At 38.0% G+C, this 20,934-nt stretch overlaps 1 protein-coding gene across 1 annotated transcript in view; it reads right to left on the reverse strand.

Annotated features, from left to right (window-relative positions):
- Nucleotides 1–2,791: 2,791 nt before the first annotated feature.
- Nucleotides 2,792–20,934, reverse strand: part of PPP1R21 (protein phosphatase 1, regulatory subunit 21) — a 29,586-nt gene continuing 11,443 nt past the window's right edge. Inside the window, exons 9-21 of the mRNA XM_010145777.1 lie at nucleotides 17,782–17,883; nucleotides 17,617–17,705; nucleotides 16,707–16,843; nucleotides 15,660–15,752; nucleotides 13,716–13,843; nucleotides 12,669–12,821; nucleotides 11,819–11,911; nucleotides 10,485–10,718; nucleotides 9,036–9,071; nucleotides 7,735–7,851; nucleotides 6,770–6,868; nucleotides 4,616–4,744; nucleotides 2,792–2,821 (exon numbers count right to left, since the gene is read on the reverse strand). Of these exons, the coding sequence (XP_010144079.1) occupies nucleotides 2,792–2,821; nucleotides 4,616–4,744; nucleotides 6,770–6,868; nucleotides 7,735–7,851; nucleotides 9,036–9,071; nucleotides 10,485–10,718; nucleotides 11,819–11,911; nucleotides 12,669–12,821; nucleotides 13,716–13,843; nucleotides 15,660–15,752; nucleotides 16,707–16,843; nucleotides 17,617–17,705; nucleotides 17,782–17,883 (1,440 nt within the window). The remainder of the gene's footprint in view (nucleotides 2,822–4,615; nucleotides 4,745–6,769; nucleotides 6,869–7,734; nucleotides 7,852–9,035; nucleotides 9,072–10,484; nucleotides 10,719–11,818; nucleotides 11,912–12,668; nucleotides 12,822–13,715; nucleotides 13,844–15,659; nucleotides 15,753–16,706; nucleotides 16,844–17,616; nucleotides 17,706–17,781; nucleotides 17,884–20,934) is intronic.

The following is a 20,934-nucleotide window of genomic DNA, read 5'->3' on the forward strand; positions in this document are numbered from 1 at the left end:
AAACAAAGTTCAAAAAGAATTCTTGAAGATGTGATTATTAAATGCATTAGTAAGAAATAGTCCTGTAATCTGAATTGGTCACTTATTCATGAGGCGCTCAACATTATGGAGAAATAAATTAAGCACTCTAAAAACGCTGTCAAACTTGTGTAACAATGAACTATTCACTGAAAAAATTTACCAGCATTAGGATTTTTCTTTAACCCTGATTTCACACTGCATTGTTCTAAAGATTCTCCAGTTCACAGCAGTTTGTCATCAGTTTCCTGATTAATCAGCTAGGAAGTGAAGTATTCACGCTGTAAGTTCCTGATCATTAATTCCAGTATTAGTACAACTCTTTGCCAGATTTTGTGCCCTCAGACTATTTCATATAGACAAAGCAGCTCAGATTCACATTTCTGGAAAACTTTGTCTCAAAGATGAATTCTTCACTGCAATGTTAAAGACAGCCTTCAGCTTTTTAACAGCACAGCATTGTTCAGTAAGTACTTAAAAGCATTTGAGATATTCAGAACCGCATGGTCAGCACATAAGCACCAGCTAGCTGGGCATTTCCACTCGTTCTAATTTTCTAATGCCACTGAGTTAAAGGCAACGCACTATGCCCCTTCCCTGCATTACAACTAGAGCATCCAAAATACCGGTTTAAATTTTTTTCCAAGATTCTATTTTTGGTGTATTAACAGTTTGAGATTGTTTGGAACTTACTTGAAAACATTTCCTTGAAAAACTGAAGGCAGCCTGAGTGATCAAAATTGCCTCCTTCTGAGCTCATTTACTGCGGATTGGTATGTATTTGCATTTGTAATGTATCTGTAATACATTTCCAAATAGACACTGCAAGGCAAAAATGCTGATAAACTAATGTACACTGGTATTGTACCTAAATAGTCTATATTAATTCCAGGTAAGTTGGGGGTATCCTCTGTTGTAAAAACAGTCTGAGATACACTATTTAACTTTTTGATGCACTTTTTAAACACTCATTCTCCAAATCATGTTTTTACTTAGGCATAAGCAAAACCTTTTTCTGAGTGCAGCCACCTATGAGAAGTAGCATCAGTAACAAGTTTGGCAATCTGATCCAGAGAATTCAAATAAGCTAACTAAATTAGTACCTTCACTGCAAGATGAAAATTCTCAAAAAGACAGCTTCAGAAGAATTGGAAGAAAACTATTAGCTTCCAACTGAAACAGTATCTGCTTCAATAAACTGGTTAGCAAGTAAACACTTCTCAGCCCTTATCATCACCACCAGGTAGTTTTTAATCCAAGACGATGCAAGTAAGAAACCATGCATCCTCTTCCCATCTCCTCTCCAGTTTCATGACAACATCCATTTTGTCATTAAAAGGGAAAAACTGTATCAGAACAGTCCCTCAGTTGCGATCGATACAGACCAGATGCTTGTTTGCCCTTCAGCAGACACAAGGATGAGATATACACACTGCAGCAGAGGTACAGCAAAGCAGCCTGCCTCCAAGAGGAGCACTAGTAAGAGTAACTAGACAGGTCTAATTACTTCAGCTCACCTCACCAGGAACAGCTGTTACCATCTCACTGCAACGCCACACTGCGTAACCCAGCTATAATCGGAAATAAGAAAAAAGTCAAGCTGGTTTTGCGTAGGCGATTTTATTATTACATACTAATAATACATACTGACACGGCTAGTATCAGAGTAAACCCTTATGAGACAAGGAAGTGCCATAATGCCAATTACGGAACAGAAGATCAGTGTGAAGTATGGAGGAGCACAGCATCCGATTTAACAAAAAAAAAAAAAATCAATGCTGCGAAAATTCATGGTATTAGACTTCACTTTAACAAAAAAAAAAAAAAGGCCTAAAGTTCACAAACTTCCAAAACCACAGGAAAAGCCACGGGCAATCCCCCAGTGAATCCACCAGGACTTAATTCCATGATGAATTTTTGCAAACTCAGTGTTGAAATCTTCTACATAGCTCATATTCTTCTTTAACGTAAGAGAGCACAGTAAGCTGATTTATTCCACACATATTTCATTCTTTTGGGGCAAGTTACCACCACAATTTTCTCTAGCTTTAAACAGCTATTTCCACCAATATATATACATCTATGTGTAAACAAAACACCTAGGTAAGGGCTTAAAGCCTTACTCGGAAGTATCCCAATTCAGCTACTTGTGCTCTTTACTTCAAAATCCAAAGTGCCAAATACAAGCAGCAAAAGTTTCCACGATTGCAGTCTAAAATAAAATAATGATCCCACTTACTTGTGTGAATTTATAGAAATCATTTAAAGCCACAATTCCAATTAATTCCAAAGGGTTGAGAACAGGAAGGATACGTTTACAGTAACCGCACAGCTGGCATGGCCAAAACAAGCCTTGAAACTCCTTTTTACGAGTAAACAAATGTACACATGTGACAATTTAACATGTAACTCAGGAACAGACAACTACTGCACTGATCCAGATTTGTTAATGCATTATCATATTTGAAAATATACAAAATCTGAAGTTATTACATGAAATTAAAACCTGGTTTTAAAAAGTGTACAGTAAAAACTGAAGGTAATTACTATATAAATTATCCATAGAGTGCTGTATTTCCTGGTTTAGAGCCAACATCAAGTTCTGGTTTATCTGTTACGAGTTCTAAATATTTTAAAGCCATTTACAGCACCAAAGCAGTTTTTACTAGACCAATACCACCCTCTGCTTCCTGGAACAAACAGGAATTGGACCATGAAAAATCTGCATCCTGTGCAGCAGCAGCAGCAGCTTCCAGAGTTGATTAGCTGTAAGCTATCGATTTTTATTCTTTTTAGAATTTCCCTGCAACAAGAAACAAGCGAAGAGAACATAAAATTCATATAAGGAAATCTAGACAGATAACATAAAACCTGATGTCTGATAATTTATGCCTACAGCAAACAGTCAAGCCAAAAATAAACAGTCCATAGGCTTTTAATAATGGAAGCTTGTAACTTCTTGCTCTGAAAATCCCTCTAACCTTTACAGGCAAAACAGAGGGAAGTAGGAGGTATTTCAAATAAGCACAACAGTACCTTCCTCCAACTTAAACCTGTGGAAAAAACACATCTGAGTTCTGTCCTGACACGCTCAATTGTATTAGTATCACTAATATTGTAAGGGCAGTGAAGGCAAGTCAAATCATAATTCACCTTAAGTAACATTTCAAATACAAACCTCATAGGACAATTCCCTCAAATTCAATCCCCTAACCTTATTTTTTTGCAAAAGAAATTTACCTTGCACTATACAGACTATTCCTAATTTAGAAAAGAATTTGTTCTTACAGCTTACCAACTCTCATTTGACTTGCAACAATTCCACAAGGCAAATGTGTAGCTCAAAATGAACTTTCGTGCAATAGTTACGCGTTGGCAATTCCCTCTTTTCATTTCCTTAAGACAACATTTGTTCTTAATCTAACCAACAACTCTCTCCAAGTGATGATGGCTTTAACTGCTTCATTTTGATTTCAACTGAATTGCCTTCTACTCTTTCTGCTCTGACCAAAGGAAGGGACCAGCTTATCCCTCATGGAGTTGAAAATCCATGTCTACTGATGTGATATTCTGAACCACTTCCTTACAGACGGAATACCACTTCCCGTCTTAAAAGTATGACAAGTGAAAAATTCTTCAAGACATTTTATGAAAACAAGAAGTGCTATGGTCCGTGTGCAGCCAAGAGCTTCCCTCTGAAAACACAACAGCTTATACATCTAAAAGTAATTTTAAAGATTACAATGCCAAGTCAAAACACTCAGACATCTGAAGAAAAAACAGTTCTATACGGGGAGGTGGTTGGAGAGGAGGAGAGGAAGGATTTACTCTAAAAAAATTGAAATTGCCATCATGGGACCGTGAATCAAAATACAGAACTTTTTTTTTAACCCTTCAGTGAAACCTGCTTCCATGCATTCCACAATTAAGAAGAACAATGCTAGTTTATTAGTTTCACAGACAGACAAGTGAAGAGAGTAAAGGCCTTCACAATATCTGTTCCTCCCTAGAACTGTCAGAGTAAGATATACCATGGTTTAATCACTGACAGCTCAAAACAGCAGACTTCTATATTTTTCATCCTTCAGATAGATAAAAAAATTTGTTTCTGATAAATGGGTAGACTCCTTGCTCTGAAAAGAATTTAGGCACACTTTAAATTTACAGAAGAATGTAAGTGGCAACTTTTTCATTCCTACATGACAGAGATGCTAGAATATGGAAATAAAAAAGCAAAAAAGAATAGCTGCCAAGAACAAAGTATTCCACAACCAACAGAGGGCTGCCGAGAGGACACTCCTCCCGATAAGTTAATCACAAACACCCAGTATCACTGGCTGGGTGATCTTCCATCAGAGGGTATTGAAAGCCTACAGTGATATAAAGTGTTTCTTCTTTCCCACATGTATGTTTGGCAAGAATTTTTTCTTCAAAGTGCAGAGGGTAAGGTGTGGATTTTTCATTCCAACTGGCAGAGACAGAACTATAGCTTGTGAATGGGTTTGTTAAAGGGTAGTACTGCAGGAATGGAATCCCAGATGCACCCCACAGAGCTCCGAACTGCAGCCAGTGCCTACTGTCAACACTGGCAACTTACCTTACTAGTCATCTTTAGTGTATCGATTTCTTCCCTTTGTTTAGTTAAGGTTTCATTCATACTGCAGAGATGGTCGCTCATCATACTTAACTGATCCTCATAACTTCTCTTTGTGGTCATCAATTCATCCTAAAGGAAAAAAAAAAAAAAAAAAAAAAAAAAAAAAAAAAAAAAAAAAAAAAAAAAAAAAAAAAACCAAACCAACAAAACACAACCAGAAGCCTTTGCTCAGTATTAGTGACAACTGGCAAAGTAGGCAATTTCTATCTCTACTTAGTAAGCAACACTTCTGATGATGAATACATACAATAAGCTAAACCACTGAAAGAAAATCATTGTATAAAAATCAATAGCTGTTTTTCTTTCACCTGAAGTCTCACGCACAGTCTGTTCCCCTTATTTTTGCTGTTTATAATTTCACATACACACACTTTTTATGGCTTATATAAAAGACTAACAGCTAAGTTTTCCACCATTGCCTCCAGCCAAGAAACTAGTAAAGTTTACAGAGCATGGCCTGTACATGAACACGTGTGGCATACAAAGCTGAAGGAATCAGCAACCCAGATGCAGTTGCAGAGCTATGATCTCTCTGGGATTAGAGAGACATGATGAGTTAGCGTGCACGACCAGAACACAGCAATGAAGGGATACAGACACTTTAGCAAGGACCCGACAGGGCGAGGAGAAGTCACACTTTATGTGACATAGTAGTCTGAAGACAATTAGGATCTCATAGGCAGAGAACAGAGGAGGAGAACAAGCGTGATACGGCAGGTATCTGCTACAAGCAGATGGAAATCTCTCAACCCCTGACTCTTATCTTCATGAGGGATCCTGGAAGGGCAAAGGTGGAACACAAGCGATTCAGGAGTTCTCTTTGAGCGTGGTAAAAAACTTCTTGATACCAGCAATCAACAGGCCTAAGAGATGTTCTCTGCTGGACCTGTTACTCACAAATAAGAAAGCCAATGGTAGTCCTGGCTGCAGTAGCCGTGAGCTAGTGGAATTTAAGATCCTGAGGGAAGCAAGATGGGTAGTAGAATTACAGCAACCCTAGATTTAAGAAGAGTACATTTTGGCTTTTTCAAGGTCTGCTCGGCAAGATCCCAGGTAAAACTGCCATGGAAGTTAAAGGGGCCCAGGAAAGCTGCATGACCAAGTACAGAGCAAAGAACGATCCAATAGTTTGGAAGTGAATCAATTGTGGCAGAAGGCCAGCATGGCTGTACAGGAAACAATGATTCAACAGCTTGATCTGAACTCCTCCTGCTCTGACCAAAGGACTAGACCAGATTACCTTCAGAGGATCCTTCCAACCCAAACAATTCCATATTCAATATTGCGCAGATGGTGTGCACCTGCTAACTTTTCTTCGGAAATTTAATATGTAATTGGAGATGAACATCTCATGCAGAGTTAGATACTGATTGCAAAATTTGTTAAAGGAACACCTCAAATGAGCACTAAGTGTTTATGAACAATTCTTTTAAGTAAATATCAGTATATTCACTGCCTGTATGGAGCATTTTGGGTACTCACCATCTCAGACAGGTGAGCAATAAAGATATGAACCAAAGAAAACAAGAAGGCATTTATGAACTGAGTACTTATAATTATAATTTGTTTTACTATTGGCTTCTCTCTCAGCTGTGTGGAGCAAAGGCCAAAGGGACAGGACATTCACAGGACACCTGGCGTAAGAGTCTATTCTTAACAACAGCTTCTTAAAGATTACTTCAAACTCACTTATGCTTAATATTAAGCTATCAATCTCAGAAAAACCCCATCCTGGTATTTTTAAGACTTTCAATCCCAGATGCTAGAAAGGATGAAGAATTCAGCATCATCTGAAACCAGTCACATGCCACCACCTTTTAACACAACCCCTCCATTTCTGTAAACAGCATTCACAAATGTGCCAACACACAGGCTTGGCTACCAAAACCTTTTCCTTGCAAGCATGGTACCTGTTAACTTTATACCTGCGATGTGAAGTGTTTAAGTCTCTTCACTACATATCGTTAGAGTTTTTACATCACATTAACTAAGGACCTAGCAAAGGTATGACCATGCTCTATGGTTATAACTTTTCTCCTCCAAATTCCCCTTACACACAAGCTGCACCTATTACATTATGTAACTTTTACTTGCCTGTAATCTACCGATGTTTTGACTAGCTAGCTTCAACTCTTCCATGAGTGATTCCTTGGACTTCTCTGCTAAAGACAGTCTTTTGGCAAGTGCTCGACACTGTTGATCAAAACAGGACAGGGAGGGCAGAAAAGAGGAAAGTTAGTTCCAAAATACTGCCTCGTGTAATTTTAACTGATTGCTTTGGGTGTTTTCATCTTTCTGTAATCCTTAGATTTCAAAAAACATTTTACAGAATTAATGTATTGCCAATCCTCTAAATACTGTATTTTTCCACATAATTATTAATAAATACGTTGTAAGTAAAAACCAACACAAAGAACCTGCTTTGCACATTGCTCAAATAGCAGAGAAAGATGGTTCCTCCATACTATATCATATACCACTAAAAGAAAACATTTTACAGGATTTGCTCTGTCAGCCTGGAGCTTTGGTATATCCCACACCAGTTAATTACACAAATTTAAATGGCCGCTACTTTCAAGAAAAATCACCTCACAATCTGGAATGAAAACAAGACACTATAGATAAAATTAATCGCTTTGTTTATTCTTAAAGTTAAGTATAACTTATGCCTAAGGACCAATTTCTCAGAGGAGAACTGTTTTCATCACTTCGTGACACACTCAAGTATTTTTTCAATGACATCAGCATCACTAAGATTAAGTCAAAACTAGCTTGGTAACTAAAGCCAGCTGCGTCATCTCCTATGAACAAACCTACACGCGATACACATCATCCTTCTTAATTACACCCAAGACAAAGCTACCAAAGGATTTATAAAAATGCCTTCTACAGCATCCATTTTAATGCATACTAGACCACAGCCAAAAATCATACTCCAGGAATAGATTTTTATTTAAACATTATGTACCATATATTTATAGTCACTGTCATAACACTTGCCTGTGGAAAGTTCAAAAGGGGTTTAATGCTTTGAATACAGACACTGCCTGCATGCTCACCTCAGCATGGAAGTGTACTGATTTGCTGTCAGCAAGCTGCAGATGAGATGTAAGCTCTGCTATCCTTGCCATGTAGTGGTTTTTTATCAGGTCTTCACGAGACTCAACATCTGGAGCCTGGCAAAGCAAAAATTTACAGACAAATATTTATGTTTAGTAGACTGCAAACTTGGTCCTCTATACTGACTTCTCTTCTCACCTCCTGAGGCCTGTCTGCTCTACCCAAAAGCATTAAACTTTCCAAACGCAATAGAAAAATTACAGCAGGTCACTCTGCAATTTGTCACTGATGGTGACTCTTAATGTCAGACTTGCTTAAGGGACAAAGGACTGACTGAAGATGGAAGAAGTTAGCTTGATTTAACATAGCAAGTCTCTGATGAAGATGAAAATCCAGCAGACTCCTTTCACCTACATAAAAAACTTACTGGCTTTTCCCAGCAAGGAAGCATTCCTTCGCACAACTAAATTTCAGAAGCTCACAACAGTCAGCACTATTTCTAATGCTGCATATTCCAAAAGTTTCTTTAGACATTTGAACTTAAAGATGAAACAAAAACCAAAACCCCCAAACCCACAACTCACCAGTTTGCTCTGAGTTACAGAGCACCCACTAGCGGCAATTTTCACATGACTTGTCATTATCTTCAAGTTCAGCACTATGCAGCAGCTTTTAAAAACTTTTATCGGTTACTATCTGGCTCCACCTCCTTTTTAATTACACCTCCAGAAGAAAAGGAGTCGTAAACTAAAATACACATCAGCTCCCTGCAGTATCAGAAGGGAAAGCACTGAATCTTTCTCTGCTAAGTACCTGCTGGGACAAGTGTAACACCATAGCAGTGCTAAACAAAGAGTTAACATTAAGTCGGGCAGCTAGTTGGAAGTTTCTTTCAGTGTGACCGCTGGTTTGGGATAGCCTGTACTTAAGTGTTAAACACCAGGCACTACAGCCAGTGACTTTTTTTTTTGCAGCTTGCGCTCTTCCTCATGAGTGAAGAATTGAGGCTTGGAATGCAGTTAGGGTTACTGCTGTACCAAAAGACCCATGCTTTCCTCAAATTACAGAGAGCTCACTGCTCCAAGCTGCTTACGTAAATAAAAGGGAACAGTTCACTAGTCAGAACAAGACAATTAAGAAATACATGGATTTCAGAAACTTGAATATAACTATACAGACGACACGGGTGACTCATGCCATCATACCATAGTATTCCTTGTAATTAGACCTTTGGAATAAGTTCAGAATCAGAACTAAAGTATTTGCCAGATGTACTTGGATAATGTTTAAAACAGGTTACCTTTTCATTATCAGTAGTTACAGTCAACATTCCAATCTAGAAGGAAGAAAATACACTTAACTGAGAACTGCAAAAAAAAAAAAAGTTACCATAGCTGCAAGTCATTTTAGCTTCAGTCATAGAAGGACTTAAGAAAATCTTGCAACAGTTAAAACTAAACCCAAATTTAAGTGCTTCTACCTATAACATAAACATGGATAATAATATACATGAAGGCCTTAAACAGAATTAAAGCTGACATCAAGTCTCCAGACATATCCCTTGCCTTATCATGTACACAGGAAAAAGCAATAAAAGCAACACGACGTAGCTAGCTTCTATGATTATGCAACTGCTTGATTACGTGAAACTAATTCAGAGGTACATTAGTACGTTGAAACATTACTCTTCATGTTTAAGAGCAAAGAAAGCCAACCTGCATTTCTTGAGTACCTTTTGAATTCCTTTCTTTCCACTTTGACTAGTAACTTACATTGACAGGTCAGTGTGAAGCAGTGACAGGACCCTAGCAGACGGGTGCATGCCAGTCACTAGTTTTGTGGAAGAATATTTTCACAGAGAATCACAGGGTTTTTTTCCTGATAGAGATCTGTTTATGGGAAATATTTACACAATATGACTACCTGCGAGTTACATTAAGCATTGGGGCCAGAAAAAGCCATTCTCCTCAAACTCCTAATGGATCAAGTACAGGATAAAAGATCCACCCATCATTTTCATCCTGGAGCAGGAAAGTAGGGAGTAAAAAAAAAGAATTCTATTGAGTGCTGCACTGAATAGATTGATTACTTCTTATAGATGCCATCCCTGTTAATACCACTTCAGAAGTGTTAATTCAAATGAACGGCTAACCTCTTTTAAACACTAGTAATAAACAGGAAAGAGCCATTTACCAACACAGAAGACTAAGGACAGAATGCATGCCATATCCAAAAGCAATTGTTGAACCCAAGTTGTACGTACCTATGCAGGTTACATAAAAATTAGCACTCCAGAGAACACTAGAAGCTTGACTAGCTTCCTTAGGTTAAAATTAAGCTATAGTAAACTGTAGTAAACTATTTAAAAATACTACTTACCTACTTCTATTTGCTTTAACATACCTAGAGATGAAAGCAAGTATTGGAAACTCAGAGCTGACCTGAAATATATACTATTTCAAGGCTTCCTAACTACGGACAGAAAATCTGGAAGTCTTATAAGCACCTATTATTTCCCCCTACTACAAAAATATCTCCATGATACCAAAGACAGTGAACAAAGTGTCAAAATACAAGAAGTTCCAAACTCCGCAGAAAATAGTGTGCAGTAGCTTTGCAAATACAAGGAGCCCAAGTGTGAATGCATCTCAACGTAGCCAAAGAGCTGTCATTATTAGAGTTCACTGATCAAACAGCTCGGGTGCTCAAGAAAGTGGATTTTCTCTACTGAAGGAAAAAGGTCACTTACCAGACTAGTACTCTTAATAGGTTCCCTCGGACTCTTTTCTGTGGTTTCCTTCTTTTGTTCATCTACATCTGGCAAAACAGAACGCTCTTGTATAGTTTCAGTTAACTGGCCACTAAGGGAGTTCTTCAGTTTTTGGTTTTCTTTCTCTAGCTTTATTTTAGCTAACTGGGCCTCCAACATCCAGTGTTCTTTTTCCTGTTCCAGTTTTGCAATTTTCTCCAAACTCTGCTGGACCTTTAGGAGAGAAAGTTACAGTCCAGGTTATTGAACACAGAAGACAGTATTGTTTTAAACCATTACATAAGTGAGTTAATGAATAATGCAGCAAGTGAACAACTACTGACTCAAGTTACATGCTTAACTGTGGTCATGTGTCAAAAATGACCATGTTATTTAATTAGTCTGAAACAGGCATCACGAAGTTACTGCTCATAGAACCAGCAACATCCTACAAGGTGAAAAAAAAATAAAATCAAAGCAGGGAAGAATTTTATCAAAGCTTGAAAGATCCATGTCTGGTACTAACATTGCCCTGTTCTATGCTAGAAAACCAAACAATCTCTCTCCTCCCAGCTGCCCCACCTCACACAGCCAGAAGAACCCACTTATCCAGATAAGAAATCAACTATGGAACAGTACTCATACCACTCCACACATTTCTGTTACAATTAATCTCATCCCTACTAATACACTTCAAATATTGGCCACTGCAAAAAAAAAAAAAAAAAAAAAAAAAAAAAAAAACAAAACAGTGCAGTCTGTTTCTTCAGAAGTTCAATGACTGTGATTGAAGCACAGTCTGAGCACTCAAGCTAATAAAATCATTTTACTACTAATCAGTTTGTCAGGCTCATTCACTGGAAGAGATGGGCAATGCACACACTGCAAGAATGACAAACTCTATTAACAGACTTTAACTGAAAAATCCTTGTTCTTAACCAGTGCTAATAAATCCTACATAGTTCAAAACAGCAATCAAAACTGTACATAACATTAGAAATTAGTACTTCCGTACTTTGGCATTTACTTAAATTATTATAAATTTCCTGACTTCTTGTATTTATGAAGGAAGACATCAATGGCATTATCCTGTCTCATAACTAAACATATGGTCTGCAGGAACTAGAGAACAAGTCTTGGATAACCCAGCTTGACAAGGGTAAGTTTTACTTTCAAAACTCTGCAACTGAAACATCTACAGTCTACTTTTAAGCTTCAGCACATGCATACGTAAGTACAAATGACCGCATACAAGTATGTGGAGACTATCTGATACTACTTTACCTGTATAAACTACACTATCACCTTTGTTTGTAAAATTTATATCAGAATACCTGTTGTGCAAGACCTTCTCTACTTTCTGTGGAACTCAGAAGAACTCTGCGATTGGCTAGAGCTTCTTCATAAGGCACTGAATCTGCACAAGGCTGCAAAAAGATAAAAGAAACCTCAAAACATGTTTCAGCATAGATCAGAGTATGTATTCTCCATTTTTCTTATTGCCCTTCTTACTTTAGCAAAGGGAAGAAAAACATCAAGTGTTCACCAGCAGTAGAAAAAATTTAGTTCACAAAAACTACTACCCCAAAATGCACATCTGATTAAAAAGTGCTCAGAAAACTCCAGGAGTTAATTAATGATTAAAAGCATCTTAAGGGGCACTTCACAGACACTTAATAACAACAGCTAAGCACATCACCATTTAATTGTTAATTTTAATGGAGATGACAGGGAGATCTGGCAGTATTCAGTCCTTTGGTTCAGCACATTTTCTCCAGCATATCTCCTTTTCAGCTGCTTTTTTTTTTCCTATTGCTTTCCACTGTCTTCCAGTGAATGCAAGTATAACAATATCATGTCATTCACTCCATATTTCTGGTGAATATGGGCAGAAATTTAAGTAAGCAGCTCCCTGCTTCTCCTTGGAGTCTTGGCACAGCAACAATTAGTGGAAATGGGTAACAGCAGAATTGGCACATACCCTCAGATGTGAGAGCAGCTATGGTCTCTAAATTTTTCAATAGCATTATTCCTCTAAGTATTCCATTTCCTCAGCCAAAGATTCTCTTTCAGAGAATCTCATCCATTCCAAATACTGAAAATCCTTAGCTTGTATTCTCTTTGGCATAACCAGCTATCAACAGAACTGTGCTTTCTCTGTGCAAGTGTGCTAGCTGAACAAACCTTCTTCAAGGACTTCATGTACACAACCGCCTTTTTCTTGTACTGCAGCATACACTCAGCTGACAGAGGGCTGATGAACTCTGTTCCTCCTTTAGGGCCATAGCTCAACGAACTAGTGAAGTGATCCAAGTTGTTGCTAAAGAACGAGGCAATCTAGACACATCAACAAAAGTCACTTTGAATTAAATTGACCAGAAAGCTTCAAGAGAGTAATTACTCTTTCAAGAGAAAGAGAAGTAGTTAGTGAAACCAAACTTCACAACAAGAATTTCAGACAAGCTACAGGCTCTTCCACATAACCTAGACCTTACTAACACAAAGCATCCTCTTTACAGCATCTACTCTTATCACCCTGTCCTGGTTTGGGCTGGGATAAGAGTTAATTTTCTTCCTAGTAGCTGTACAGTGCTGCGTTTTGGATTTAGTGTGAGAATAATGTTGGTAACACAGGGATGTTTTAGTTGTTGCTAAATAGCACTTACCCTAAGTTCGGGATTTTTTGATTTCCCACGCTCTGCCAGTGAGCATGGGCACAAGAAGCTGGGAGGGAGCCTGGCCAGGACAGCAGATCCCTGGCCAAAGAGATATTCCATACCACAGGACACCATGCATAGTATATAACTAGGGGGAGAATCGTATCATACAATTGCACTGTACACCACTTGTCTTTCCTTGGTTTTTCTTTCTGTCCCTTTGCTATATTCATTATTATAATATTATATATTTTAGTTAAATTTATCTCAACCCACAAGTTTTACTGTTCCCCACCCCCCCGCCCCAGTTCTCCTCCCCATCCCATTGCAGGGGGAGGAGTAAGCGAGCAGCTGCGAGGCATTTAGTTGCTGGCTAGGGTTAAACCACAACATTTAATTGACATACAGTTGTCTAACTTGTAGCCTGAAAACATCTCAAAGCAAGCCTGATAGGATAGATTATATCAGAGGCTCATGCAGATTTCCCAATCATTCAACTAAGATTAGAAAAAAATAGAAAACTAAAACCGTATACAAGTTAGGACATTTTATTGAAGCAAAATATATCCAATACCTTGCCCACTCCATTTGTTAAAGCCACAACAGAGGACAAAATACAGTCATTTGTAGTTACAAGTTTCTGCGTAGCAGTTGGAACATCTTGTTCTAAAGTAGCTTTCTGACTGTAGTGCTTGGAAATATCTAGAAAAAGGAAAAGCACACATTTATATCAAATTACAACTTTTGTCCGTTTCAGCAACCACTTTCAATTTCAGCTTTTGATCTCAAGCTTCAAATTCTTCTCCCCTCTAAATAAATTGTATAAAAGTTTAGTCTGGATACTCCTGGTTCTTCACTACTGTTTGTGATCATAAGGAATAGACATTACGCCCGTTACACAAGGCAGAACAAAGGAGTACATTTAAGTGTACTCTGTATTCCCCAAATCATAGCTACATAGGGGACCCAAGCTCATGTTGAGCCAGCACTTCATTTTACAAATATAGTTACCATTTCCAAATGTTTAAAACAGGACACTTAAAAGCAGAATTTTTAGGCTTTATTAACTTAAGGGAAAAGCATTTTAATCCTATAAGAGCAAACCTAAAAGACTACGAGAAGTTTAAATGATAATTCCTAAATTATAAAATTATTTCAGGCAATAGAACAGTCTTCGGAAAGGAAAAAAAAAAAAATCACCCACAAAACTTTTTGAAAGTGATTCACAAAAACATCTTAGCTTGCACATACTAAGTAATTTCAACAGCACTAAAGTTTAAAAACACTCAAGTATTCATGATGTTAAGAACAAGCATTCTCAACACAGCCCAATTAAAAATAAGTAATTATTTGACAAGCGAACATTTTGCACCTATTTTATAAGAAAGTACTATTGCTATGGAATGGAGAAATCCCAGGTCACTACCAGCAGAAGTTATAATTTGAGGCAAGCTTAAGCAGTTGGACATCAGTTTGGGCTGGGAAGGAAGGGAGGACAGAAGTGACAAACCAAGCACTCTGGAGCATGGGAGTTTGAGCGGTTAAGCACAACATTTCTGTTGTTAGCTACTGAATCCTAACAGCAGTTTTCTTTATTTCTGTTTTCTTTATTTCAGTTGTTAAAATGTAATTTGGGTTCATTTTATATTATAGCTATTAAGAGGGAGAAGGTATTTATCAACAAACTTAATCTATCCTACAAAACTCTTGGTCTAGTTCCCCATTTTGTTTGAGGTACAATTTTTTTTTTTTTAAACAAGGATTCTACAAAATGGGGCCGTGCTATTGATGTTATTACTAAAAGAAACCAAAACCCAATTTTGCTTAAAATTATAAGATCATAATGTTTAAACAGCTGACTAGTATTAAAACAATTCACTATAGAGTATCTTCTCCCTGGCAACAGCTCCTGGTACAGAAATTCTAGGACATACAGAAATGTCAGTGTTTTAAAACTCCAAGCTTTAACATAACATCACTTCACTGAAAACGTAACAAATCCACATTCTGATAAAAAGAAGGCAAATCATTTTCAAGCAGAAAGTTTCAAAAAAGAACACAGACTTCTTTGTAAGCTTTTGTTACAAATTCACGGTAAAAACAGTAGTCAACCTAAAATGGGTAAGGAAAAATTCTACTTTGAAGGCAGGTACTAGTCAACAGTACCTAAGCAGGGGAAAACACGTATATCCAGTGGCATTCCATTCTGTATGCCCGCTCCACTGGAGCCATGAGGTTCAGAAAGTGAAGTGATACTGCTCAGGAAGATCTAAAGCACCTCCATTAAATATTCCAGCAGCTCAGAAGAACAAAGCTAACAGAATGGAGAACTGAAAAACATGCATGCATGTCCAAAACAAGTAGTTAAAAGGTTTAGTTTGTTATCTCCGTTTGTAAATGCAAAACAAACCAGATTTATCACATATTACACATTCAACATTCTAACAGAGAAAGTACGTGTGCTACGTTAAACAGAAAGAAGCAGAGCTAAAACATGACAATACTGCTGTACACTCACCTTTTAAAACAGCATGAAATCCATGAAGGCTTGCAGCAATGTTTGTAAACACCAAGTTGTAATTTGTCCTAAGAAGTCCTTCTGGATTTGAACCTAAGGGAACCATGTATAAAGGAAAGAAAAACCCAAACCAAATAACACTAAGAGTTGACCATGAATGAAGCTTTGAAAATAATCCAATTTTCACCTACTAGAAACATTTGCATGGGATATGAGAATCACAGACTTTAAATTTCCCCTTCAATATCAAATGCGTATGTATCAAATTTTGCCAGAGTAGGTAGGTAAAAGGCTTCCAATTTTCTTATACTTCATTCAGATTTTACAAATATGAGCTGCTTTGGTCTCTAAAGCAATTACACATGCAGACAGATTTACACGCTCACCGCTGTAGGAATGACCACCTGGGTCCTTCTAAAGAGTGCGGACTGAAATAACCTGAAGCTATACAGTAACCGTTTCTTCTTATTTACAGTATGCATTTGGAGATAGTTTCCCCACACACATACACACAATCTGTTTTACTCAATTTTATTTAGTCATCACCATGAGAGTTGTAGTTTAATATTGTGAACAAGAGGAGCTGGAAGTGATAATTAGTAATAAAATGTAGTTTATTAACAATTTCATGATTAAGAGATGACTAAAGACATACTGTTAATAATACTGTAAAAACCTACAGGATTTTCTTCTCTTTTATGGTTAACAGTGACTATCTAAAACGGGGTACTTGTGACTGCTTGGCAATTTCCAGGTCTGCACCATGTCTGTGTCTCTCCAGAAGGAAGAACGTGAAGCATTAAACAAACATTCTACAGGACAGTCTCCCGTCCTGGATAAAAGAAGGTCTGCAGAACTCACTTGCCCCATAGTTCAGGCTCTGTCTAGAGCAAAATAAGATGAATGCTACTCTGTATCTCAGAAGTGGCATTGTTTGCAGCTATAGGTTAAAAAAAAAAGACAAACCCAAAAAACCCCCAACAGTGATCCAAAAGGAAAGCTAGTACTTTCTAGCTGCAATGTAACTGAGCCCAAATCGGCACTTACTTGGTAACGCAAGAAGACTAACGTACGTATGTAGCTTCTCAAAGACTGCGGTCAACCTTTTCATGTCTCTGTGTAGCTCCATATTTCTAGCTCTTAAAGCAGCTGTGCAAAGAGAAGACTCACACTCTTCTTCCAAACTAGGAATATATGAATTATTTTTTTAAGAAGTTAGCAACTCTCTTAAAGAAATTCATGAGTTTGAGTAGATAACTAGTGTTCTCTACATCCCCGTCCAAAGCAACAATAGACTAGAAAATTATTTTAGAAAGTTTAATATATCAGACTAATGTAGCAATATACAAACATTACTTTGTGCTTGTAATATCCCCACTCTTAGGAGCTTCAGTCACAAGCCAGGATCTGTTTACACTCACAGCAAGGAATTGATTGCATCAGTTTATAGACTTTTTCCTCTGCTACGTATAATTTACCTTTTGCTTCCTAAGGAGCAGGAGAATAGGTACAAATACGGCATTAACCAAGCTTTTTCTTCTTCCTTAGTCCAAAGCCTCTTTTCAAAAGCAGCCCTTTGCACTAATAATTCACCTCCCTTTGACCCATTCTGGAGCAAAGATTGTTCACTGCAGAAGGGATGTGTATTTCACTACATGGCTATATTTACTGCATGAGAAATAATCTTCAGACAGGTTCAGGAAATTAATAGTTTCAGTGTATCATACACAAATAGTATGAATGCTACTAAGTAACATGAAAAAAATCTGTGCAGCTTTCATTAAAACCTCATCGAGGGGGCAAATATGCTTTAAAATACGTATTTTTAGCTGAAATGCCCTGCCTTTTAAGCCAGAATGTTTTAAGGGTTGACTTAATATTTGAGTTGTAGATGTTGACAATGGTGCGTGCCTGACACATAGTGCCCCTTTCATTTTATCTATCAAATCAAAAGTACCTTTTTAACTGATAAGGAAGAATCTTTCTTAAAAAGCCTAAGTAGGAAGCTAAATGTTCCGAGAAGGCCTTCAATTTCACAGCTGTTTCCTGGAAGGAAAAACACCACGTAAGTATTTTCGCTCTGTAAAAATCTTTTTCAATACTAAAAACCAAGAAATCTTACCAGGACTGTCACCGTGTCTTCTGTAATGCTCTCAAACAAGTGAAGCATTCCTTCCTCCAGAGGGCGAACATACGAAGCATTTTCATGAAGATACTGTGAGAACTGAGTACAGAGAGATTTTAAAATGGTGCTTGCTGAAGGCTCTTGCAAACTGTTTCAAGTTAACAATTGAATGGACCATTTTAGCAAAGCACTTGTCATCTTAAATGATCCCCAGGATGTCAATACTAAGATGTACATCACTTGACTGTTATAGCAATCTCTTCTACAGGACACACAAACACACACCCTGAGGAAAAGTGAGAAATAGTGAAAACTAAACAGAAGTCCAGGCAAAATCCCATCTAGAGCTTTGCCACAGCACTGTATCTCATTTTACCAGTCATGCACAGCACACCAAACTCCTGCTTTAAGTTTAAACATTCTTGCATTCCTTGCTTAATTCCATCAAATCAAGGCTAGAACCATGCACCAGTAAGCCACCAGAATAAACTATCCTGCCTTCCTCCCAGCTGTTGTTTGCCTCTCAGCCCTTGATCTGTGCATCAGCACAAACACTGCACAGCACAGAACAGCTGCGCAGAAGCGTTAAAGAACTACACCAAGTTAAAACCAAGAGCAAGAGATACATTTTAATCTGTATCCTGTCTAGTTTTCAACATGGGTCAAAGCATGCTTATGCCAATGCAAAGGATGGAGCAGCACCTAATCAAAAGGAGAATTCTTACTTTCAAGAACTATGACAGGTTTGGGCAGTTAGGAAACTTCGGCCTCACAGAACTGCCCGACTTTGCTAAAAATTGCTTAAGTAAATTCTACAGCTGATTTCACCTTCAAAAAAAGTATACTTGAATACAAAGGTGTTTACTCTTATACACAATCAAAACAAGTCAGTTTTCAATTTTTATACCGCAGCATTTCAAAAAACTTTTTTCACAGATTGATATGGGGATAGGGACAAAAGCAATATTGGGTTGTTTTTTTTTTTACCCCACAGAACACACCTTCACCTTTGATTATTTATACCACAACAGCAGCTAAAGATCCCAGGCAAATAGTGTACAAGAAATTTAAATTATTTCTTGTGTTATTACAGTGCAGTAACACAGTGTTAACAAGAAAGGAGAGATGCCAAGCTCTCATTCATGCATGCGCAAATATGGATGGAATTAGGGAAAATTCCTAAATCTAAGGAGGAAGAAATTACACATGCAGAATGCTCCTGACTTGTGTTGCAAGAGAGAACTGGAGTTATCTGGCAGAATGCTGAAGACCCAGCAGAACCCAGCAATCCAATACTTAAAGAGAAAAGGAATACTTGAACCTGGAAGGGAATTGTCCACATCTACTTTGAGTGTTTGGTGGGGAAAATAGCTCAAAAGCGCCAGACAAGACCTGGAGTTGGGGAAAAATAAATCAGTGCATGTGCGCTAAGTCACTACCTGACAATTGTCTCATTTTCTCTACCACATTAAGGGGAGGTTCACGAACCACTCAGTGGGGGAGCCAAGATCACGCTGAGAACATTTGCCAAGCAAATAGATAAATTAAATCAAAAATGCAGGAGCAACAGGATCTTCATGAGTGATAAAAGATGCTTCACTGCTGGAAAGTCAGAGGAAAAACCCTGAGAGACAACATGCACTGAGGCAGTTAGGTCATGACTATACAATGGGGCAAACTACACAAGACATAATTACGAAGTCAAACAAAACCTGAACCTCTGACTCAGAGTCAATTATCAGAAAAGGAGAATCACATCACAGTTCTGATTGAGATGCATGTTTCAGCTGTGTTAAAGCACCCCTCTGCTGAAAAGCAACGAAGAAGTGTTATCGAGGACATTAAGGAAAAAATGGGCAAGAAGCTATGTCTAAGAAACCTGATCTTATTCCCTTAGTGTGAGCTGCAGTAGCGTCTGTAGAATCCAATCACCACACTGGTCCACATAAACATGAAGACAGTTCCTGCCCCAAAGAATTTGGAAGATGACAAAGCTGCATAGTTTTCAGAAGAAGGATATGCCATTTTGCGTACATTTGGTGGCAGAAGCAAGAAAATGTTTTTCCTCAAACTAAGATCTACGCTGAATCTCTGTCTAAGCATATTCTTGATTCAAATTGTTGAAACAACTAAGAAGGTAAACAGAGTGGGATTTCTCTAGTGGATAAACACCTTCACCAGTCTACTTGTTGCCTGCAAAAGAAACTAAACTAAAGGAGGTCTTTCCATGAACAGGGAAGTTTTGTGATAGTTAACATCACCACTACGTGCATTGCAGCCATTTGATGAATGCAAATCATGTCCATCTCGGTAGCTGAAGTCTAAGACCTACCAACTATTAAATTGAAATTACAGTCTGAATCACAAACTAGTGTCATCCAGCAACTTAAATGCATTTAGGTCCACTTGGACTATTAAGTCAACAACACTGACGTTAAGCAGTACTATCCCAAAGCATATATAAAATCCACACAAATCCCTGCACACAAAGTTCTTTCCATGCTTCATGGCACAAGAAATCAAAAGATGCAGCTTAACAGCTCTGAATGATACTTTCACAAGAGCCTAGCCATGAAGTTGCTCAAAAAGAGACAGGTCAGGTTTCCTGTAGTAATTTCAACGTGCTTTACAGACTCAAAGCTTCAGAACACTTACAGGAAAGGTCTTTGCACACAGAACCCCAAATCAGATTATAAAGTTGGTTTTGGACAAGGGAACAGAGTCCAAGGTCTCTCCTTCATAAGCCTAGATTACATCCAGTTTACTTCACATTATAGTTAAACACTTTAAACCTTCCATCTCAACATCTCCCATGCCCCAGTGCACTAATTAAGACAAGCATCTATTCAGCAGTGCACTATTTCCTTATTTTAAAATAAGTCAGCTGAACTTGTGACAAATGCACTTTCATTTAGAACTTAAAAAGCAAAGTCTGGATTTGACTATCATATTGCTCTTGTAGCAGAGGCACGGGGAAAAAGGACTCTCTGCAGCTACACCTTCACCCACATTCAGAGAATTCACCCAACAGAAGAGATTCCTCATGCAGAAGAGGCTGCCTCTCGGGAGCACACTCAGAGCATTCCAGTCAAGGAGCACAAGCAGGATCATGAAAGTCCACGTCATTCAATATACTCGTAGCTGAAAACT

Source organism: Buceros rhinoceros, unplaced genomic scaffold (genome assembly GCF_000710305.1).
Source record: "Buceros rhinoceros silvestris isolate BGI_N320 unplaced genomic scaffold, ASM71030v1 scaffold14021, whole genome shotgun sequence".
In the NCBI taxonomy this organism is placed as follows: Eukaryota; Metazoa; Chordata; class Aves; order Bucerotiformes; family Bucerotidae; genus Buceros; species Buceros rhinoceros.